The following is a 24263-nucleotide window of genomic DNA, read 5'->3' as shown; positions in this document are numbered from 1 at the left end:
GGAAAAGCAATTTGCTGTCTAATAGAGTCGATCTCAACCTATATTATTTCAGAACAGGACGAAGACACGTCGCCACAAGAGGGGATCGGGCCTTCCCGTTCGAGTACAAAGACCAAGCCAATAGCCTATAGATTCCAGGCGTAGTTGATCTTAAAGGCGGTGCCACTTTCACCTCCATCCGTAGATCAGACAGCAAGCCAATATAGTGCAAACTTTAACTCCTTCTCTTGCTCGAGCCTGTACTCGCTGCCCAACGCAACAGCTCTCTCGAGTGCTGCCTTATCGCTTTCATCAAATATATTAGCTGGCCCCCATTTTCTAAAAAGAATCCTAGGGAATATGCGACTTTTGCTCGAGGACGAACTTGTGAAGAAGACGCTTGTTATTGTTAAAGGTTCTCCCCAACACAGACATGGCTGGCGTTTCAGAAACTCCAGCTAGCATTATCCCCTTAATAGTAATGTGTATTCGGATAAAATGATAGGCTGACAAAATTGCTTTTATAAGTTCGCTTTCGTTAAACTTTTGCAATATATTTTGGTGCTGAAATGCCGTTTACTCCATATCCATCACTCTTCAGGTATACAGTAGCATAGCAAATTTTAAAACCATTTTTAACACTGAGATTGGTCGTATCGAATATGAAGCACCTCTATGGTTTCCCGTACTGCTAGCAGAATTAAGTCTAATTCAATAAAATGTTTACAACAAACACATCATAAACACTTAAACGCAGTTCCTTCTAAACAATTTCCTAGATATAGATTTACCAAGCGCTATAAATGTGAAAATCTAAAACATATCGTCATAAGTCTGCCACGATTGGGATCTTATTCTATTAACATTGAAGCAATAGTATACGTATGTATGGTGTTAGCTCCAAATGAACTCTGTCTGCGGTCAATCCTCTGCTACCCCGACTTTTAATACGGATTTGAAATATGGCCCAAGACGCGAGGAATATACAATATAATGCGACAGCAAGCAGTACCTTTCGGTCTGCCTTGGTAGATTCCTTGTGAAAACCCCTTGCAACCGTTGAGGCCTTTGACTTGTATTTAAATATAATATATATATAATATATATATATTATATATATATATAGGAATGAAAAGCTCGTTTAAAAGTGTTTCAGTAATTTTTGTCAAATCGAACTGCATTGGCGTCACTGCTGATACGCAAACCCTTCCACGGAATAAAGTTTTATCAACATTATGGCCCCACGCGAACCTCATCGTAAGAACTAAAACAAGCAAGAATATGTATTCCAATAATAATTTTTTTCTTGCAATAATTGCATATATGAATAATATCTAGCATGTGAGTCCTCTCTAGGTTAGAGGTTGCTATACGCGACCACGGTTTCACTTTTACTGTTGCCACAACAAATAAGGGACTCTTTTTCCTTTCACCGTTTGAGATCTACACAATTATATTTTGAGAGAATAGTTTCTGAATATAAAGGAACGCGCTACCCACCCTGCTCTTTTATTATTCGACGCTCAAAGACAAGCCGACAGATAAGCACAAATTTTTCCGCGCAGGAAAAAGGGTGTGCAGGGTGCACAGAGCTCTCGTTACAGGTGTGTACTTGACCTAAGGTGGATACACCTTCAGCGATATTTAAAAGCACAGACGACGAAATATATCTTTCCGCCAACGCCCCCGCAGTTCCAGGATAACACTCCCATTGTCAAACAATAAAACTTCGTTAAAAAAATGTTCGTCGTATGACAGCAGCAACCAAATTGAAATGAAATAGGACGCGGGTTCCTATAAAAAACATATCCAACCATTGTACACGCTCGTTTCGCTGAATCTGCACGAGGGTCCGTGCAACGCCTGTTAACCTTATGGGTTTCCTACATAGAGTACGAACCAGTACTACGAGCATTTCTACGACGGCTATAAAAACAATCCTATTTATAATATTGTATAATCGAACATAACCAATAAGAACAGTGGCAGTATAATAGGTGCAGTTAGGTACAGTGGATGGTGGGCATGTGCTCATTTAGTAAGGTTGCATTTTATAGGCACTGCTTGGCGGCACGTCGTCTCGCCCGTGATGACGGTAAGTAATTGAATAAGGACATTCCAGGTAATCACTGTGCTATAGATATATTTATCAGCTCCTATCTTTATATATGTACATATATATCGTTTCATACACCATTGGATAGCTATGAGTGAATTAGTTCGCTAAGTTTGATCGGTAGCCAGTTTCACGAGTTTTTGACGTGTCCGTTATTTAGGCCTTACAAAATGAATGCCCGACAAGTATTGATAGATGCTATAGGTATAAAAAATAACTGTAACTAATGAACACCCCCCTGTTACTTTCCATTCAATAAGTGTTATATTTAAATATAAAGTGGCTTGAGCTGTAGAACTTACGGACCCTAGAGAGGTTGCAGATGTGTAAAATTCACATATTCAGTAAGTCCAATGAATAATACCATTCAAAACAGCCTTACATAGCTTAATAGGACAGCCATTCATTTGTAAAACTAACTTATCTTCTCATTAGCGCTTTATTTCGAGCGCACTCTATTCGATTTTGCTGTTGGACAACGGTTGCGAGGTCCTCATTACACCGCAGAAGCTGCAGTAACAGTTGATCGTAATGATGCATATGCTTGTAGTAAATACTCGTCTCGTCAAGGGGAAGAGGAGGCGTAGACTTTTAGCAAATCGAATTCGCGTACTTACTGTTCCCTTCTTCGCGCAAAAATAACGACATAAGGCTCGTTTTTAAATTCGAGCGTGTCGAATAAATATCATAGGTCGTTGCCCTCAAGAAAGCCTAGTTTCAACTATATATATATATATACATATATACTTGTACATTTAGCAACGGCGAATCCCACAAGTTACGTTTCATGCTGAATGGCCTTATATTAGCATGTATATGTATAGCGCATCAAGAAAGACATCTTTTGCAAACGAAAGATTTCACTTTAAGGTCGATTTTCTGTTCGCGACAGCTGGGTCGATGTTATAGAAAATCAGCTTTTTGCGAGCAAGTTTTTTTTTTTTTTATTTATATAGCTACCAAGTGTCTACATGTTATTCTTATTCAATCTATATACTATTATGCTACTTATATGTATGTATGATCGGCAATAGCTTGATATATTCGGTACAATGTCTCTATATGAACTGAAACCGGAAACAGCTAACGTAATATGAAATCGTTGGTAGTAGAGCAAGTAAACGTTTTACTTCGCGGGCTCATTAGAAACGATATTTTAGATATGATAATATACCCTAATCCTCAAACTTCGATTTTTCGGAAATTTGCTGTTGTTTAAATAAAGTGAGTGTCGACTAATTTCAGTAATCGACGATGCCGCGTATTACCTAACTGCAAACTGAAACCTAATTCCAGAACGCTAGTCATAATAAAGGAGGAGCCTCTGCTACAAGCAAACATATCAAGATTTTAGGCTCACAATCTAGTCCTCACTTTTAGAAGCACTTTGGGGCCTGTGTTAGGTATTATATATATGCGTGTGTTTGTAGCTTCGCCTATTGGTCCACAGTAATAATACATGTACGCTTGCATTAAAACAAAACATGTGGAGGCGTGTCACTAGCACTCACCTCACCTAAAAATACACGAAGCTCGCACATGGAATCGAAACATCTCCACTTGCGTTCCCTATTGTTTACGTTTTAAGTAGTTATCCTCCCTCAGCTTTACAATAATAATTTGCGACGCAGAGAGCACGTTTTAGCTCAGACGAGCTCAAGACCAACGGGTGGTTTTTCGTTTGCTATACTACTAATGATAACCACATCACAGTCACAGCAAACAACATTACACGCCACGCCAAGATCGCGCCCTTCGATAACAAAGACGATAAGTACTACTGGGACACATAGTTGCACGCTTTCTCTGCTGATTTGATTGTTGTGAACTGAAACAAGTGAACATGCCTAACTGCTATTGCTCTTCCTTTTGACTCAATCACGCTCTTCATTTTCAATCTGCGGTTTATTTCCGGCGACGTCCAGGCACAAGCTAAGCAGCTTGACACTAACTTGCCAGATTAGAAGGCACAATTTTTTGCTACCATTTCTACCGTTATCAATCTGCTGCTACGCCATTCTATAGGTGTTTCTTCTTTGATCCTAGACCTTCAACAGTTACCCGCTTGAATACTGATTAGAAATATATGAGCAATAAGACCGAATGAAAATGTGACAGATTCCGTAATAAACATGTGTGAGTTACTATTTAAAGGAAGCATTGATAGTACATGCATTTACGTAAGGAGATTCGTAACAATCCTGTTACTAAAGTATGATCATTAAGACGACCACAATAACCCATAACAACAATTTCCTTTCCCGTTATTTGCTCGGTTGTCTCAGCTTATTTGATTTCATATGCCACGTCCATTTATTTTGTTGTTCGTAAATCCTTCTCTAATACACATCATCCCAAAATATTAATGCCCTATCTAATGGTAGCAAATTGTTTAATCAGAATCAATAAAGAGACTTCATTTAACTTTCAGAACGCCGCTGGAGAAGAAATGCCGACAAATCCCTGATAGGTATATTTTGCATATGACAATCATTTTCTGAGTCTCAACTGAGGCTGCTGTCGCAAAACGCAACATTTTATTTTCGCAAAGGCGTGATTCGAGAATTTTGAGCGACTCCGTTTCGAATCCGTCACTCCACTGTTGGGCTTGATTAACAACTGTTGTCTGGCATTATTCGTTCAGTCACTACCAGTTTATAGAAAAACTTCTTCAAGACTTTGTTAAAAGGCCAAGTCCACTTTTGCCTGTGTCCACAGTCTAAACTAATTAACCATTTGCATGAAATTAACAACTAAAACAATAGTCTACTTATCTCTTTGACACTTGTGGGTGGGACCTTTGTATATGTAATTTCTCGAACAATGTCGGCATCTAATATGTTTACACGTATATTTACCAGAAACATTCGATCATCTAAATATAATTAGTGCAACATGCCGCCTCTGATAATTCCTTAAATAAAAGAATCTAAACGTTAGAATAATGGCATAGATAAATAGATAGCTGCAGCAGGGACCTCGGGATTAATCAACGTCGTTTCCTATTTTTCTGTGCCGATTTCCCGCCGCCCTTTGATAATGACACAGTTCCACTCCTAATTATATACATGGACAGCTAGTCTACTGAGTGCTCGCTCGCTCAACTCAAGACACTCGGTGATTGCGACTGTGTGATCGATAGTAGTGAACATGTATTCGAATACTTTGACCAAGAACAAATCACTTTTCAGTTGTGGGTTTAACAGTACTTACTTCTTCGATGGTGATCTTTACAAAAGAGTAATGCTCTGCAGGCCAGCTTTTGAAGCGCCACTCAAATTCGAGTTCGTTTGGTGGCACGAGTTTCAAGAACTTCCCACTGACATTCGTGTCGAGCATCTGGAAGTGACCGCCGACATTAGGAATCACTTGTGCGGCACCTTTAGTAAAAGCTTGGACCATTTCTGGAACCGTAAATGCCCTACACGCAACAAAAAACGAAATAAGTCAATTATTAACTAATAAAGCGATTGTGTTCAATTAACTCGTGAATTTTGCAGCATTGAGACAACAGATCACGATTTGTAATTACTAAAGAGAAGTCGTAGAAAATTGTTTGTCAATTGCTACATTGTTTGACCTTCTTTGCGTACGTTATTGCGAGACTGAGTCACAGGGTGTAAAATTTTAGAGAATGCCTAACGAACTAGTTTTTAGTGGCGTAAAAATAGGTCTCCAGAAGAAACCAAGTGCTTCAATAGGCTTGAAGACGTTCTCTATTTAAGCATACAACAAAAAATTGTCGCTATGATTCCGCTCGCCAATTTACAAAGAGATCCATCTATTGACAGCCTACCGAATCCGTGACATATCTAAGCGTTCAAGTCTTTGGTCTTACCTGTAGAGCTCTTCTGCCCTACATTTGAAATCTTCTTTCATTATCAGTTCTTTCGTCGAGATTTTGATACCAGAGCACTGCTCTCCCGACTCTTTCGGTTTATACGTACTACCCTTATTTAGTTCGGTCTTTCCCTGAAATCAGAATTTATGCAGATTAGATAATCTTCTACCGAATTAGAATTTGACGCATTATTAGCAATTCTGTCACGGGGCCTTTATTTTTTATTAAGAGACGACGGGAAGCACAACTTTGTACAATAAATTCATATCCATTTTCCTAATTCACTTTCTGCCCTAAAATTTGTGTTCCGGTTAGTGCGAGCCAGGGGTATTTTCCTGAAAACGTGGCCCTATCTTGACAATTATAACCACGTATCTTATTATTATTCAATTCTTCCAGGAATATATCAAGAGCCTGATCAAAATTGTTTTTGTTTAATTTAGTACCATTTTGATATTAAGAGTTCCGATTGAGCAGACATCTGCACTAAAAAGTTGTAATGCTTATCGTAAGATCGTTTTTACAAACAGCGCTTCATCAGATATGCTGGATTCAACCCCCATAGCATTATATTTTTCTGAATAAACTGACATATATACTTGTTATTGCACATAATGTTTAGATTCTCTATAGATAAAACTGTGTTAAGTCATCTTCATAAAATAGTCGTACCTTGGTGGCAGTCGAGTTCGCACCAGACGGGGTAACGCCGGAAGCTTTCCCATCCTTTGTAGGCAAGATTAAACCTTGGCTGAAATCCATTTTGAGCGATGACACATATTCATCTAATTTGGAACGAATCACTTCAGTGCCTTTCGACCTGTTACACCACAGTGAACAACAATTGAAGAGAAAAATTTGGTTTGGCAATAAAATAATATGAAATATCAAAAGCAAAGTATGCTGTTGTTGTCACTTAAGACTCGGTATCAAACTTCAAGGACTTGATAGGGTTTCCCTAGATCGATATAATCATCCCTAAATAGCCATACTCTCATTAGGCCTTTCGTTTGCATCAAAAAACGTACACGGTAAAGTAAGTGAAAAACGATGTAAATGCACGTACCTCATCATGCCCTTGATTTTTTCTGGAATCGCCCCCCGGTCAGGATCGACAAGAGTCACATTCACGCTCACTTCATGTATATCATTTTCATCGGAAAGGTTTGGAATCTGAAGGATGAATAGCAAAAGCAATTAAATATGACGAAAAATAAGGCTTAAATAAAGATAAAATAGGTTCAAAGATCCTACTCCTAGATATAATAATGTCGGTGGCATAACTTCCTTTCTATGCCAGGCCTCAATACCATTGTTTTAACATCGCTTTAAAGAACAGTACAATCTGGAGGAACCGAGAAGATAAAATATTTTCTTTGGACCCTTACCAGAGGATCAAAATGTGTTTACGTTCAGATTTGGACCAGAACTATTTCTGTTCTTCTAGTTGGTTGCCTACCACGTTGACGCTGAACCAATCGCGACCATAAATACGTAACCCTTCTGTTTGTCAGGAACCAAATACGGTCCAAACAACTTGCATAAATTTGCAGAACTTGCTTAAAAACTTCATCTTGTAAATAATTTAAACTCAGACTGTGACTGTGCATTTCATGAGAAGCCAGCTCTGATCATGTATCACTTTGTATGTGCCAGAATTTTCTTGCGAAAAGTCTTACCAAGATAGAAATGTTTTTAATAAGTGATAAACTGGTATTTTTTTTCATTTAATATATATATTTAGTATATATATATATATATATATATATATATAGAATTTTACCGATAGTATTCTTAATATTTTTCTATTTGTGGTTATTATGTTTGAGAACCTAATCATAATGATTCACTTGTAGGAGCTTTATATTTTCATATTCTAATAATCACTCCATAAGAACCGTTGGTGCGATTTCATACATAGTAAAAATTAATTTCTCATTCACTTCGACAAAGAAACATGTTGAGAACGCTAATGAACAATGAAAAATGTAGTCTCAGATATACTCTTTCTTGAGAGGTTCTAATTTTCGATGGAGCAACGCATCTAATAAGTCATATCTTGAATTGTCCCTCTATTGAACATCGTTTGAATAAATTGCGCAGAGGCAATTTTTGCACAGACCGCAAACAATAAATGCTAAATAATCAGCTCGAGCATCTTACAGAAAATTTAGATGATTTTTTTATTTTAACATTTCAGATATTCATCTATTGCAGCGTGGAGCACATTCAAACTTCGCTTATAAATGCAAACATTTTAAACCAACCTCTACACGTCCCTTGACGACCTGGTCACTTCCAGCACAGCGGCCCTCCCACTCCAGCTCGAGTTCCCATTCGTAGAAGAAAATCAGTTTTGCCTTCCTATTGTTAGCCGTGGCTTCACCCTCACATTTTTTCAGCTCCTTGATTTGGACACTCATGATCGAATCGTTAATCTCAAGATCGGAGAATAACGAGTGCAATTTATCTTTCGACCACTGGCACGCGTTTTTTTCCGTCCTGAAAGAACAGAAAATTGACATGCAATTGCAGTATTGATCAATGACAAGTAGTCATAATACATAGTGCTGTCTAGATCGATACTAATATACCAAGAAGCATACCCGCTTTCTGCAGCGTATTTTTACAATAGGCATAAGCAACGAATGCGCTTGAAGTGACACAGTGATTTTATTAGGTTTGTATATGTTTATGCTCTCAAAATTGGTCTACGGATAGCCTCTTCGCCTTGGTAAGTCGCCAGCAATATAAAAAAAAAAATTTAAGAATGCATTCCTCCAATACTGGTCCAAAACTAATTCAAATTAGTTAATCAGATGCTAAAAAATATTTCCATGGTCTAGTCCAAATGCGCTTGAAAAAGTTATTTCAGAGCCTTATACAAATGCCGGACAGCATTAAATGAGCAAACCGAAAAAAATCTCTACTGGAAATGGTTGGGTGAGCTTTTCATAAAACCTCTAATATTCCTTTTAAAAGCGTATGATTACGTTTCCGGCAAATACACCTGCTTTGTTTTTCTGGAAAAAGTAATTCAATGTGGTTTTTGTTTTTTTTTTATAATCCAAATGAGGAATAATAGTTTAAAATGAAGAATCAAATTTGGTACCAGTGCCAATTGTTGACGTTGGTGGCGTCGGGTCGCTCTTCAACAATCCATCGGGGGTCTCCTTCGCCCCATTTCGCCATCTGAAATCATTGACCACAATAGCGCAAAACAGAAATTAATGTTAGTACCAGATACAACCAAATAGCAACGTGATCATATGAGGAAGACAAGGCAGAGACGTCAATCTTGACTTTAAACTACGATCGATCACAAAAATTTGAGTGCGTAAACCTTATTCTGTTGCATGGTTGTGTTGAGGACTATTTCTCATTTAGTTAATGTTTATACAGTCTCGGATTTAAAAATAGAAATCAAGTGCCGACTTGTGAAAAAGAGTCCTTTTATATATGGAAAGATAGCAACATGATACACATGAGTGTTACAGATACACATCGTCAATACCGTAACGTTCGAATAAAATTGGTGCCTCGCTAGCAAAACGTGCAGTGGATTTCATTTGTTCGCGGCTCATTATTAGTAATCCTTGTAAATTCACAAACAATTCGGAAGGCACATGTTCTCACATAGCAAATATTTTTTTGTATCACTTTGATGCAGATGACTGATCCATTCGAGTGGTTTAAATTTTCATGGAAAATCTATTTCTTCGTGACTGTCTGTTGGTATCCGTAGCACCCAATATGCTTCTATTGGCTTGACTTTCAAGCATATTCAGTCTTAGCACTCTAAAACTGACAGTTTTGTACAGTTATTGGAACAAAAAAATTGTCGATTTGTTGACGAGTCGTTGTGCCCAAAGACTATTTACCCAGTTTGTGTATTGATTTATATCACGTATTCCGTATTCCGAACCTATTCCATCATATGTTCTAGATCCTTAATAACTTCCTTAATAACTTAACTACAATTATGACTTACATAAACTTCTGAATTTATTGAGTTTTTCTAATTTCATCATGGTTAATAGCTATGTCACGTCTTGGTTGTCTCAATCTTCATCAATAATTTTAACTTGTTCATTAAAACATGCCACACATGATGTGCCCATTGGCTTTCTGTTTGTCTTTGAAATCATGTAAGTTAGCAGTCTGGCATTGACTTAACCAATATCGATGACCATCTATGCAACCTATAATATGTGCTAAAACGTGTACAATATAGTAGTAGTAACTCGGTCAGGTCTTTCTCGCCGGCAGAGAAGAAATAAGCAAATCATTCATTCTATGATGGTTTTTTTTAATGGTACATGTGCTACACTGCTGTTGATGTTGAATTGACAAGATCTGGGCTAACTTGACCGGAAATCCTTCTGGAACAAGATAATTGCGAACTCGGCCACCACAGGGTCGCAGCGAGGTTAAATTGGTAATCGCTATGAGCGTTCTAAATTCGAAGCCGCGCGAGCAACGACAGACCGTGGGTGGAATCGTCGATGGTTTTCCGGTTCTCCTACCTTGTGTCACGGTGCCTGATCGACGTGATTTCCAATACGTTACTCGTTCGTTAGCTGGGGATGTAGCGAAGCACGCTTATATACTCTCTAGTGTAGCACGTCCACACTCTAAATTACCCGCACACAGCAAGCACCGCGCTAAGCACCCACAAGCAAGCCGTGGTTATATACAGCTAACTGGTCACTAACAGACACACGGTTATGCTTGTCGCTGCGCCGCCGGGAATCGTCTAGAAAGTGCAGGAACAAAATGTCAACACAAACGCGTTCATTCGCGGTGGTGAAGGTCTCAAATGGCGGGAATGATTTTAAACGCAAAAAAAAGACCATTTCTGACACTACACCGGAGATTCACTAAGTCGAATTGTTATTATATAATAGGTCAGGAAAAAAAGATCGTGAAAACGTAACAAAACTACTTTCATTAGCTAAATTTGAAATATATGGTACTGGCAGCTGATGACAATTGAGCAAACCACTTAAAAGCAACACTGCTAGTAGGTTTTTAAGCATAGCAAGAACGCAAACAGAAAACACTAACCTTAAACAACAGAGATCAACTCCAATCAAAAGAATAACGATAATTTTTTCTCGGCCCTAACGATGACATGACGCCTTGGATGGGGGTTCATGTGATACATATGCAGGCACGGCGTGGTAAACTAAACAAATGAAACTTCATTATTGGAAAAGAGGCCGATTTGCATCTACCCTTAGTATTGCCATCTAAAGGTGTTTCATTTCGAATCTATCCCAAAGGAACCGTATTTGGAAGTCCATAAATTTGGTACCCTTTTTTAGCACTGTCATTTCCTCTCTATTTTGATTTTATGCAAAATGTTCGTGCGTGAAAGGAATACTAATTGAGATTAAGCGTAAAAAGAAACTTGCTGATTTTTGTTTCTCTTTGAAACCGCACAATTATTTGATTATTTGTACGCGAAGTTTAACGATCGTCTCGTGTGCTTTCAATTGTTAGTAACATGTATTAGATTCTACACTTCTGGGGACACTAGAAAGCAAACTTATTTTTTAAAAATTGTCAACCTTAGTCGAGCATAACTTCCCTTGATAAGCATTAAAGATTTTTAACTTTATTAAACTTAATAGCATTAAACTTAATATTTTTTACTAATTTTTAAACTTATTTTTTTATAAGTTACAATATTATGTAAGTAAGTAAAGAAACGAATTTTTCTTTATTCATATCTACGAGACAAATCTCCATACCTGATAGATGTTTGGAAGATTACACGAAGTTCGGATCCAATTTTTCATTAAAAAGTTCCCTTTCAAGTCTTTCTCGCTTTATAAATCGTAATAATTCGGAGAGAGTTATAGGTCTCTGTACATTCCTAATCACTATCACCGGCACAGTTTGTGCAGCACCATAAAAATTTATGTTGTTGTTATAAGTTAAACGTACCACCATAAGCCACGATTATATGATGCTTTGTAGCTTCTGTTTTTGACATACCTGTCATATAAGTAGGCGCACCTAGTGACTCGTAAACGAATTTATTTTTGTCATTCAGGAATGGTGCGAATTGAGGCTTTAACTATGAAGGAGATCCAAGCTCATAAATGTACGGCCTTATTACTTACAATTACCCAGTTAAAATTATACAATGCTTTTTTGGCTAGATAACATATTTTTCTGACCCCTTGAACGGCCGTTACCGATCGCGATCAAGAAGCATTTATAGTAAAACTATTAAATAAATCTGCACCCATAGCCTACTCATTACAGTCCACTGTGTTTTGATGCTAGCCAGCATTCGGGAGTTTTTGAATTAGGCAATGAAAGAACCGTTAAAAGCATTTTCAATATTTTTAGAGTTTATTGTAGTCCTCGAAATAATGATTTAATGTTACACTAGACGTTTTCTTTTTATTTCACAGCTTCTCCTTCAATAAAAGCAACAAAAAATTAATTTGCTATTGTCGTTTGTGCAGCTTAACAATCACGTTTACCGATTAAGTTACTCCTTGTTCATGCCTTTTGCTAAGTAGTCCTATACATAACGAGTCAGTAGACTCGTTATATATAGGACTACTTAGAAGTTACCGACAGGGCGACCGCGGATTTTCCCGACACAAAACGTTCCCTTAGAATAATACGTTCATTTTTCCTGAGATGTTAGTTTGGGAAGAGTTGTGCGGAAGATCGAACCGATGAGGCGAATACTTTTGTCCGAAGGAGACCAACTTTGCTCTTCTTCATTAAACGCACTAGTTTGTTTGGTCTTCAACAAAACCAACTTCTTTTTCATAGCCGACGTTTGAAAATAATATCGCGATATTGTTTACAAACATTAAGGCGATCGCCATCCTAGTTTTAGTACAGTGGTACCACGTTTGCAACGAAACGTATTGACACATGGCGGTCGGTCCAAATCCAGGCACAGACATAGGGTTCGTCTCGTGCTGGGACCCAACCATATGAACCAGTACCTAAGACCTGACTTAAAATTGGAAATATCTAGAACGGCCAGCTACGTTGACGCTGGCGTGTCATCAAATGTACAAATGTAAACATATTTATGTAAAAATTATGCTGTGGGAGTGTGTGCTTAAATAAAAAAAACTGTGTTTAAAGCATATTTTCAATTAGCTTACAGCTACTGAGTAATAGCTGCCCGCTATTCGATGTTATTTTTAAAAACAATTAGTCTTTTCTTTTAACATAGGTAAAATGAAATGTGTCTAATAGTAAAACAAAGGCGGTGCGAAGCCTGCGAATGTCGCTGCAGTTATTGGCTAGTTCTTGACATCTACAATAGCGTGCAGTATTTTCCTGTAAACTAAAAAACTAAAAAAAAAGCTAAAAACAGACGTTCTATTCAATAGTTTTGAAAGAGCTACAGACCTAGCCATGCTCGGAGTGTACGAGGTACCCTTAATGAGTGTCAAAATGTCTTCAAACATTTTGGAACTGGCATTACTTATTTCAAATATCTCTGTGGGCTACCGGCATTCTGAAGAATGATATTATCAATAATCTTTTTTACAATGACATCATTGTCGTTATTCTATTTTACTGATGTGATAACGGTCTAAAAATTCCTTTGAGTTGTCTTTTGCTTAAATTATGTCTACATTTTGCTTCAAGTATTTTGCAAGAATTTTGAACAAGCTAGTAGAAGCAACGTGATCAGCTCACATGGCTGTACCACAAACGCACCACACGTACCACACTTAGATTAAATTTTTTAAAGGATTGTATTCGTACTTCATTATATAAAGATATATCTATCATTAGTACTAATTAGCACTAATATGGCAAATATTGATAATAACCGTACAAAGGTAAACCTTGAAATTTGTGGAACGTTTGTGATACTATTAGCGTCCCGGTAGCTTTCCTTCCCTAAGATGTTTAACAAAAGCCGTGGTCGACAAAGCCACAGCCTTTTCGAGCGGAAGGCAGCATGGTATGTGCTTCGTGGTGTGCAGTCTTTGTGAATACTTCTTCATAAAAATAATTTGAATTCTTACTACATCATACATAGTATTGTTGCTTGGGTTCAAAGGCAATAATTGATATTTATTTCCGGCATTATTCCTAGGTTTTAATCGATTTGATTTATAATGTACGGCCAAACCTGGTATGGTCTTACGATATTAATGTTTGCGTTACGCTTGTATAGCAGCTGAATGTACTTCGTGTCGTGAGGTTCAAAAAAATTTAACCGCTGGTGTGTAATTCACGAGTTTCTAAAAGAGGTTTGTAAGATATTGCGTGTTCAATATATCAGACCACGTGGTATCGTACCTGTGCTCTTTACGGCTCGGACTTCTTACGGACGTGAAGAATATTTTTGGTTTGTTGCTCAACTGCAGATAGCCGTGAAGTGGAGCTATTATTTCGGTCTATATGTGAATAACCTGGACATATCTTCAGTAAATGGTTGATTTGTCTGCATAGAACTATTCGGATAACTTTGTTGTGATTTTGATTTCAGTCTCATCGGAAGTTCCACGCGCCCCGTCACGGCTCGACGGGCTTCTTGCCGCGCAAGAGGTGCGCCCGTCACCGTGGAAAGGTCAAGTCCTTTCCTAAAGATGATAAGGCAAAGCCCGTACACCTGACAGCCTTCCTCGGCTTCAAAGCTGGCATGACCCATATTGTGCGTGAGGTCGACAAACCCGGGTCAAGTAAGTACCTCAAATGGGTCCAGACCGATGAGTCTGGTGCATCTCTGTTCGGATCACTCCCCCGGGAGTTGGCCCGCGACATGTGCACTCCCCGTGAGACCTTGTTGGGGACTTGTAGGTGATCGGTTTTTCTAGAACTGGGTGACATTGACACGTAGTAAGTCATGGGTTCCTGCGATTTAGCGATTCGGTTATGCTCGTTGCTTTTCCCTTCCTATATGATTCTGGCAGTGTTACGATTAACTAAACAAGGAGAGGAAATCAGACGTTGCTGTATGGTTTAAATAACTCGCGATGATGATAAACACTAGAGCCTTTTTCACGGATGATGTAAAGTGATTACGAATGATAGGACTGACAAATCGCAAAGTGTTCGCAGATAATTTGTCGTGGGAAGTTTTCGAAAGAAACAGCGGTGCTTCTATTCTGTCAATTAACAGAGGTAAACAAAAAGGAAGTCGTCGAAGCGGTCACCATTATTGAGACACCTCCCATGGTTCTTGTTGGCGTCGTCGGCTATATAGAGACTCCGCGTGGCCTTCGTGCTCTGAAGACCGTGTTTGCCGAGCACCTGTCTGAGGATGCCCGCCGCAGGTTCTACGCTAATTGGTATGCTTCGAAGAAAAAAGCCTTCTCAAAGGCTTCCCTTAGGTGGCAGAGTCCTGATGGTTTGAAATCGATCGACCGTGACTTCAAGAAGATGCAGAAGTATTGCACTGTAAGTAAAGACCAGTAAGCTCTAAAGATAATAATGGTGCTTATAACAGAAATGATGAAAAAAAAACTTCCAAATTCATTCGTGGTTTCCAGCGGATGGGTCAACACCCTATGACGGTTTTTGCGTCTGATCTGTCAGTCGGCAATCCGTGCGTGTATACATTAGGATATTTGAGCTTGGCTTAATTAGCGCTGTTTTATTTAGGTCATCCGTGTGATCGCTCACACCCAGATGTCCCTGCTGAAACGCCGTCAAAAGAAGGCTCACATTATGGAAATCCAGCTCAACGGGGGCACCATTCAACAGAAGCTTCAATGGGCTCGTGAGCATATGGAGAAGGCCGTTCCCATAAAGAATGTGTTCGCTCAGGACGAGATGATTGATGTCATTGGTGTAACCAAAGGTCACGGAGTGAAGGGTGTTACTTCGCGTTGGCACACCAAGAAGCTGCCGAGGAAGACTCACAAGGGTCTCCGTAAGGTGGCCTGTATTGGGGCCTGGCATCCTTCTCGCGTCCAGTTTACCGTTGCTCGAGCTGGTCAGAAAGGATATCACCACAGGTGAGCGATGAGATCAATTGCTCATTAAGGACAGTTTCATGTATATACTTGTGGCTTAATACTGGCTGCGATGAAGCGAACTTCAACGCGGTTTGATAAATGGGCCAATATCGAAATGGTTAGTTCTAAAGTTCCGGAGAACGTTAAATTTAAACTCCGGGGCCATTTCACCTGTCCAACATAGAATTAGTGTACAATCGTAACATAGTATGGTGAGAATTGAGTGGATGTCATTGCATTGTATATGACATGATGGAAAATTGAACCGCAGGTTCTGGCTTAATGCGACCGAAGTCGTTGCAGAAAACTTTGCTGCCTTCCTTCTGACCTTGTATGTTTTATACTATTGTTATTATACTATTGTTTAATTTATACTATTGTTAAATTATTTTTTTCTTTTAGGACTGAGATCAACAAAAAAATATACCGCATTGCTGATGGATTTCACTCAGTCGATGGAAAGCTCGTCTTTAACAATGGATCCACAGAGTATGACCCCACCACAAAGTCGATCAACCCTATGGGCGGATTCAAACATTACGGCGAAGTAAAGCAAGACTTTATCATACTTAAGGGCTGTGTTATGGGTCCTCGTAAGCGTGTAATTACCTTACGAAAGGTGCGTGTTATATCCACGTTTTTTTCAGCCTCGCAGATAAAAGTAATTAAACCTGGTCTTTCATGAGCACAAATACAGGATGAAAACTTAGCAGGCATAGGTCAAATGATCACGATGATTATTGTTGATAGAACTGAATACAAAACAACTAAATACTAGTTGTTTCCTCTGTTGGAACAGGATTTCTAGCTTCTATAACTAAAATCTTTTATCGACACTTCGTTTGTCCATTTAGTCGTTGCTCCCTCAAACCAAGCGTGCCGCCACCGAGAAGATAACACTTAAGTTCATCGACACCTCGTCGAAAATGGGCCACGGTCGCTTCCAGACCGCCGAGGAGAAGATCGCCTTCATGGGTCCGCTCAAGAAGGATCGCGTGCGTGCCGAGGAAGCGGCTGTTGCTGCTCTTGCCAGCAAAGCCTAAACTTGTTAACCTGCATTCATCTGGAAACCGAAACTACTGCGCATATTACCGTATATAAGGACGTCCGAATGCTGCTGTTATTACGCTGGTACAGCAGTATATGGGTTTGCAGCTTCACATGCGCGCAAGGATGAACAATAAAGGACAGACCGATCCTAATTCTGAACCCGATTACGAACTTGTTTTCGATTTAGTAGTTAATACTAGCGAATGTACTGGTTATGGTGTAGAGTAAACCAAAGATTTCAAATAACGCTAACGCATCGGTTACAGGCCTACGACCGCTTATGTTGCGGTGTGGGATTATTTTCGATGCAACAGTGATTCTGCACAAAGGAATTACCTTGCTCTTAATTTTTGTAGGGTCAGGTCTAGACAATGTGGTACAAAAATCTCTCACTATTTCATGCAATGCAATCACACTGGGGTGATGTCATCGTCACTGTGTATTGGCCTCTTCGTATCGTTTTGTGGAAATGGCTTTTAACACGCGACTGAACACCGAAACTCTTTCAGAGTTTCGGTGTTCCCATGCACCGTAAAACATGCCTTTCGTTGCTAGACTCTTCGTTGCACGTGGAGGTGAATTTCGGTGGCAGAGCAGATGGCCGAATGGGTACTTGCATCGTGCGCTTTTTATGGGGTGCGGAGCCTGCGAACATTCGTACACCGATGCACTTGCTAGTGAGACCAAATAAAACATCAGTTTGCATTTAGGGTCGAAATAGCGAATCGGGCCCCAATAAACTCAAGACTCGTAGAACGAATTCACGGCATCGCTTCAATCTTAAATGGGCAGACCTCGCAGCCCGTTTAAGTACACAACGGTGCAATAGAAATATGGGGTGCTACTTACTCTGAGATCCGTACAGAGTCTGGGAGTCTTCAATCGCCCCAATATTCATTATACAATTTACAATGTGTCAGTCGTGCAATATCTCATGCGTGGGACGACACCCTTGCGTAAGCCATTATCGTGTTGACTTGGGCTATATTTCGTTCCTAAATCGAATGAACAGTTATCTTGTTCCTAAGTGAGCTTTAACTTGCTGAGGAATAATTCCGCTATTCTACAAACCAAATGGTCTAAGATTTCAGCAGTATTGTACAAACATTACGTCGTACTATCGCAGTTCTTCACAACACATGAAGCTCGAATGGTCACTACTATGGTGTACTTTTCTCGATACACTAATGCCGTGTATTCTAGGATGGCAACGTTATAGTCGGGCAATCACCTATCGTTTATTGCTAAACAATAGTATGGCAGAAGTTAAGTCCTAATCTAGCTCATTTATAGAATGAGAAGCGGGGGATGCGCTCGATTATTCCGGGTTTGAGGTCAGTTTAAGCAAAGAACTTGTACACCAATGCAATACACCAATGCAGAATTATCAACCCATTTAAAAAAAAGGTTTTTGAACAAGTTTTCGAGCGTTGTTTCTTTGTATCACGTTATATAAACCAGTGGGTCATACTACACGCGTACAGTCTCACTTTGCAGCGTTCTGTCAGCTCTTCAAGAAAGCAAAAAAATTGCAGAAAGATTAGTATAAAATTTGACTCTGATCTTTGTAAAGTTTTTAGTTCTTCTGATCTTGATGTTACCACGCAAATCTGTTTAAAAAATTCGAACAAAGAATTAGCGGTTGGCGCGTACAGATAAACAGCTAGTCTTTTTTCTCAGCTAATTTTCTATTATGCATATGGGGCTGCGGAGTTAGGGAGTTACTCTTTTTTGAACGAGTGAGATCTTGTGGATGTGGTAGAACGAATTCGAGCAACATATTAGTTGTGTCTGTGATGATACTGCTTAAAATGTGTTGCGTCAAACGGCGTAAGTCGTCCACTGCGCGTCTTCTGTGTCTTAATATCTTTTCTAGAGGAGTTTATAAACGCAGGCATTGTCCTATCCCAATTTGATTGCTTCGCAAATGCTCTAGTACCAACGTGTTGCTATGTTTTTAGCATCAAAACCTCCAGGGTTTTATGATATTGTTGGACTTACAAATAGATAGGAGATAAATGTACCCTGATAATTACTTCAGCAAGTCATTCTCAAGGCACGAATCGCAAAACTATACATTAGTACTAATTACCATACGCTAATGGTGTTGTTGTGGTCGTTAAGCACATTGCGATGGTCACATTCATGAACCAAGGTGAACTGAAAACAGGAGGAGTGCAAGAAAGGCCTCTTTAAGCTTTGTTGTAGAATTGCGTATTTAATGGACTAAACGTCGTGTCTGTTTGTTCATTTTTGTAGCAAACTTAGCCGAAACTTGATACTAAGATATGCGTTCACTGAATGATCATCAACCATAAATTAAGAAATACTTTAGAACACAATGTTTTCTGTTATGGTTACTAAAAGAATCGGGGAAAGATTTTTTGAATGTAAAATAAATTCATAGAAGCATTCCTCTAGCTGTTTTCAGTTGAAGCAATATTGAACTTTCTTATTGCTTACGTGATTCGTCGATCAATTTGAATCATAGATTTTAGGCAATAAGTCCCAAATTGGCCTAACCGTCATATTTCCGTGGTAGTGTATGCGTTTTTCGGTAAATGTCATATTTGTTGAAATTAGTCCGGTATACGGTATATTATTGTCTCCATTTCACCTCTGGCTTCGATGAAGATTCAGGGGCGCCTAGCTTAATGAACAAAATAAGGCACACCCTTGGGGTATTTAGGAGCAGCTTTAGTAACAATTCTATTGTTCTTGATTTTAATTTGAATGTTAACGTGTGAAATTATGACAGAACTGCAGAAATTTCCGGGGAATCTATTGGTGCATCAAAGAAGTGACCGTTTTTCTAGCTGCACAGCTTGATTCACATGTCTCAGAGTAAGTTTCGTCGGGCAGTTGTTGGTGTCAAAGCGCTAATATTATTATAATGCATTTATTCAAGTTTAAAATAGAACGCCGTAGGAATAAATGATATTTCTGCGAAAATTTGATATATTTTATAATTTTATTACGCTAAAGGTGCAAAGATGCCCAAGAACATGAAAAATGCGTAGCAAGTAGCCACGGTGAAGATCTACCACCAAACCTTTTGAAACTATTTGGAGAGTTAGCTGCCAAAAAAAGGTTTGCAAGAAAATTTACTTGATCCTATTTTCGTCTGTGAAACGCTAAAGAAATGTAATGAAGTCGAGCTATTTCTAACGTGATTGCTCACAGGTGACGAGAAGTGCATGATGAACGTGCAAATAAAGAATCTGTGATTTCTGTAGTAAATCGAAATGTGTTTGAAATGAAACAACAGAGAATGTGTTTGGTAGGAGTAGAAAAGAATCATGCATCACGGGGTGCTGCCGCCCAACAAGACGATTGATTCAGACCTCTACTGTCGGCAACTAACAAGAATGCAATCTTGTCAAACGATTGAAAAAAATTGACTGGTATTAGTGAATAGAGATGGCGTCATTTCTTATCATGACAATTCCAGGTGACATACATCTCCAATTACCTAATAAAACTTTAGGGGTTTTAAATGAGAAATTTTCAGCTGCATTCGCTGTACAACTTGAAAATTGTACCACCAGACTATTATCTGCTTCAGTCTCTGCAGAAGGCCCGTAATGATGTTATTTAGTTTCAATGGAAAAGTGCAAAAATTACTTGTCACAAATTTGTGACAAAAGCTACAGAAGTTCTACAGTGATGGAATGATGTTACCAAAAAAATAACGTCATCATATTTAGCTTAGTAACATTATTGTAAAATATATTTTCTATATTACTATATTATTTTCTACATTATATATACTTGCTTCAATTTTTACGTACAATTGTTAATACTTTATCTTCAACCCAGTATTACATTCGGCGTTTGACCTTTATGTACTATTGATACACAATTGTACTACGTTGCATTAGATCAACAATTGGTGGTGTTTTATTATGATAAAATTGTGATATGTTACATTGAATTAACAACTGATGGACAAAAGACAAATTACTATTGCTATTGGCCGTCACTGGGTATCTGCCAGGTAGCGCGTGGCACCCACTATAGCGTCGTAACCTAAATTGATTCAGTGAGTACCTGCTAATATATTCACTGTGCAATGTCATATTTGACGCCAACATACGTGACCTGAGTAACTAAATGTTGAGGCATAACACGTATGAAGTAGGTTTGATGGATGTGTTAGGAATCGGGGTACCTGTCTGATAATAGACTTCGTTTCCAATATACGCATGCTTACTTGACGATGCCTAATAACTGGCTCGCTCCACGTAGGTCTATCAGGCGTTAGCCTCCGCCGCGGTGTTTACTGTTTTCGAGTTTTTGTTACCCGCTACGAACTCAGAGGACGAGACCAATCTAATTGCAATCATAATACCTTGGTGCTCCACATGAAAATACCAAATTTGCATCCAACAGTGGGTAATCAAGTTAGAGAGCACTGATGACAGAAGACAGCTCCTTCTTCAAACGCAAACATTTGTATATGTTTCGAAGTTTACGTCCGGTGTTGTTGCTAGGCGTTTCATTATACGACTGACTCTCAGCGCGAAACAAAGTGTTTTTGCCCGGGTTTGAACTTAGACTACAGCGCGTCGCTAAGACCAGCAGGCAAATACGTTACCCACTACGCTGTCACGGGGACACCGTTATTGCGTTTGTATGGAACATAGTTGTTCTGTAAATGAATGCATCAGAGGACGCATCAACGAAAGGCACGTCAATACGAACCGATCATGTAAAAAAAACTAAACTTTTTTGTTTAGAAAGGGTCAATATATTGTACGAACAATTTTCAACCTAAGATTTAGTATGACTGATTCATCATTGGTGGTTCTTATGGTCATATAAGAGATCACAAATACTGAGAGGCTTCATTATTTTTGCTACTGTTTATACTTCATATCAGCCGTGCTTGTTTCTACTAGATCCGTTTTTGCTGTATCAGTCTCTTGTCTTTCATTTGAAAGTAATCAATACTTCTCGGAATAAATGAACGTCTAAGTCGAATTACTCTGGTTTTTCTTTACTTTGTATATAGGACTATATGAAACATTGACAAAATTTCCTTTGCACTTATGAAACAATGACGCTTTCTTTTTCGTCTTATTCCTTACTGCGTATCTACGACGTTGCAAATATAAACAAATAGACCAATCTAACGACAATAATCTGCAAGCGACAGCGGAAAATTCCTATACTACCATCGCTACCACGCAGTATACGAATACCATTTCGAATATTATACAATCACTTTGTTGTGATAGTAAATGGACTATCATTGAAAAGCGATTCGGCGATTACGTTCAGTGGGCAGGCGTATCCTATGAAGCTTAGGTACCGTCCAATAAAACACTGGTTTTGAAAACCCTTGCATTTGCCATTTGTTTTGTTACATTCCTAATATACATATTGTAATAGTCAGTTGATATATGACGATATAACGACAAGTTAGTTGCGGGTTACTTGTCAAAAGGGCAGACAGATACAAAGAATTTAGTTTCCATACACTGAGTGTAGTTGTTTATGAAGATCTGTTTTTTGTCAGATTACCCTGTCTTATACATAATTATTTTTCTAAATTTCGCTTTCTACATCTTATATGAATCCGGTAAGAAAGTTGTCATATTTGTTCCTCTTTCTCCTTTCCGGGCTTACGGTTCTGAGACAAGAGCTTCACTTTGTAAAGAAAATTCAGATACTCGCCGTTCATATAAGTTTCGGTTACGGAATACGGCTGCATGTTGGAGATACTTAATTATTAACTTAGTAATAATAATAATGGAAAACGGTGACCGAGTGTTTGATGCCAGTCGACATGGGACTGTTTATGTATATTTCAGTATAAGCTGATTTATTTTTTTATGGATCGTTTACGGTGTGATGTTTTCTTGTAAATGCACGCATTCTTAAAGAAAGAAAAAGTGATATTTTGGTTTTTCTTGTACGTTTTCATTTGGGCTCATTTGTTTATCCTAATCAAGAATGGTCTTTTGCTACTATAGGAAAGTACAGGCTAGTCCGTCGGCTGCTGCATGCACACAGAAGCTGGACACAGCGATCCGATTGGCGAGAAGGAATCTGTGATGTACTCATAACAGCAAAATGGCTTGCAAGGTATACAGTACGCACTGATATTCTTAAAGCTGTAACCAAATGCGCATGTACATTCGCTAACAGACATCTTCATCGCTGAAAGTATAAGATAATCTTCAAAGAGTGAGTGAGTATATTTCAAAAAACGCAGAGGAAATTGTGCCTTTTAAACACACAGGTCCATTACTCTTTGGCACTAGTAGCACGAACTGCAACCGTTTTCGTCCAGAACAGTTGAACAAAATGTCATGGCTGGCTACGTTACGAGTCTGGTGCCCATGCGTGCACTTAGTAATCTATGTAATAGTGAAGCTTAAAAGTCCCTAAAGCTAGATGGTATGAGGCATTTTAAACAGAAGGTCGTCCAAGGGCTAATAACATATTTATAAGCTCTGCTACCCTTCCCGCCATCGCACCGTCCGTTGACATCCAATATTGAATAAGATACTCATACTCAATATTAAACAGGTAAAACTGACCCGATAGTATTGTCCGTTAGCGCGAATTCTTTAGATTGACCGAATAATTTTTTGGTATTTGTAAGCTTGAAAATGAGGTTTTGAGCATAGAGTTTTCACGTCAGACTAAGCCCATTTGCTATAAATGGCCTGGACTTATCTTGCTTCTTTTTTGGATCTTTCCAAGGCCAACATACATGCAAATAAAGAGCTAACTTATTTTATATCTAAAAGGATTATGATACAGTTTAGCTCTTTGGTCATTTTGAAAGATCCTTTACGCTGCAACTTTTGTGCAAGGTTACACTTCTGCATCCCTTCAAATTCTTTAACATTAACATGTTCTCTATAGTCGGCTGATAGCTGATAGCCTATATTTGAACAATTTCTTTTACAACAATTCCTTCTATTTTATGTATTCTTTTTATAGTCACTGTTATTAGTTTTAGACATTTCGAGTAGAGTAGGACAAAAAAAAGTGTCAAATTGCGATAACAAGCGTACTAAACGTTTTAAAAACTACAAAGCTGGCAAACCATAACATGTGGGTTTGTCACTTTGGTAGCGATGTAAATTTAGATCATTTTGTTTCAAAAAAACAAGTGACGCAACTTTTGATCTGTACATTGCACCATCGATAGTTTGTAACCGAAGACACGCAACCGATCACCAGAAGATTAGTATTAGCCATCCAAAACAAAATTATCATAAATGGCATAGCCAAAATCAACTACCATATATGATTTCGAGTTAAGGCTGTGGAGTGACGTCTGTATAGTATTATCCTT

The 24263-nt window shown here is 38.6% G+C and overlaps 2 protein-coding genes and 1 long non-coding RNA gene across 3 annotated transcripts in view; 2 read left to right on the top strand and 1 right to left on the bottom strand.

Moving 5' to 3' along the window:
• LOC147752901 (uncharacterized) overlaps positions 1 to 549 on the top strand; it is a 940-nt gene extending 391 nt beyond the window's left edge. Inside the window, exon 2 of the long non-coding RNA XR_015312820.1 lies at positions 53 to 549. This is a non-coding gene — a long non-coding RNA (uncharacterized LOC147752901). The remainder of the gene's footprint in view (positions 1 to 52) is intronic.
• The window catches only part of LOC111264806 (activator of 90 kDa heat shock protein ATPase homolog 1), a 21800-nt gene extending 11110 nt beyond the window's left edge, over positions 1 to 10690 (bottom strand). Inside the window, exons 1-7 of the mRNA XM_022840983.2 lie at positions 10463 to 10690; positions 9049 to 9128; positions 8204 to 8438; positions 7003 to 7109; positions 6609 to 6756; positions 5934 to 6067; positions 5309 to 5516 (exon numbers count right to left, since the gene is read on the bottom strand). Of these exons, the coding sequence (XP_022696718.1) occupies positions 5309 to 5516; positions 5934 to 6067; positions 6609 to 6756; positions 7003 to 7109; positions 8204 to 8438; positions 9049 to 9128 (912 nt within the window). The 5' untranslated portion in view covers positions 10463 to 10690. The remainder of the gene's footprint in view (positions 1 to 5308; positions 5517 to 5933; positions 6068 to 6608; positions 6757 to 7002; positions 7110 to 8203; positions 8439 to 9048; positions 9129 to 10462) is intronic.
• A 3188-nt stretch (positions 10691 to 13878) lies between these two features.
• RpL3 (ribosomal protein L3) lies at positions 13879 to 17112 on the top strand. Its single transcript, XM_022840982.2, has 6 exons — positions 13879 to 13896; positions 14428 to 14620; positions 15061 to 15338; positions 15543 to 15898; positions 16301 to 16517; positions 16753 to 17112. The coding sequence occupies exons 1-6, from the start codon at positions 13894 to 13896 to the stop codon at positions 16939 to 16941; spliced, it is 1236 nt and encodes a 411-aa protein (XP_022696717.1). The 5' UTR covers positions 13879 to 13893; the 3' UTR covers positions 16942 to 17112.
• The last annotated feature ends 7151 nt before the right edge of the window (positions 17113 to 24263 follow it).

This window comes from Varroa jacobsoni, unplaced genomic scaffold (genome assembly GCF_002532875.2).
Source record: "Varroa jacobsoni isolate VJ856 unplaced genomic scaffold, vjacob_1.0 scaffold_900, whole genome shotgun sequence".
Lineage (NCBI taxonomy): Eukaryota > Metazoa > Arthropoda > Arachnida > Mesostigmata > Varroidae > Varroa > Varroa jacobsoni.
This window is presented reverse-complemented; position numbering and strand designations above follow the sequence as displayed.

Coding starts and splice junctions, on each gene's coding strand:
- RpL3 (XM_022840982.2), top strand. Junction 14,621..15,060: donor GGTCGACAAACCCGGGTCAA/GTAAGTACCTCA, acceptor GTCAATTAACAG/AGGTAAACAAAAAGGAAGTC. Junction 15,899..16,300: donor CAGAAAGGATATCACCACAG/GTGAGCGATGAG, acceptor TTTTTCTTTTAG/GACTGAGATCAACAAAAAAA.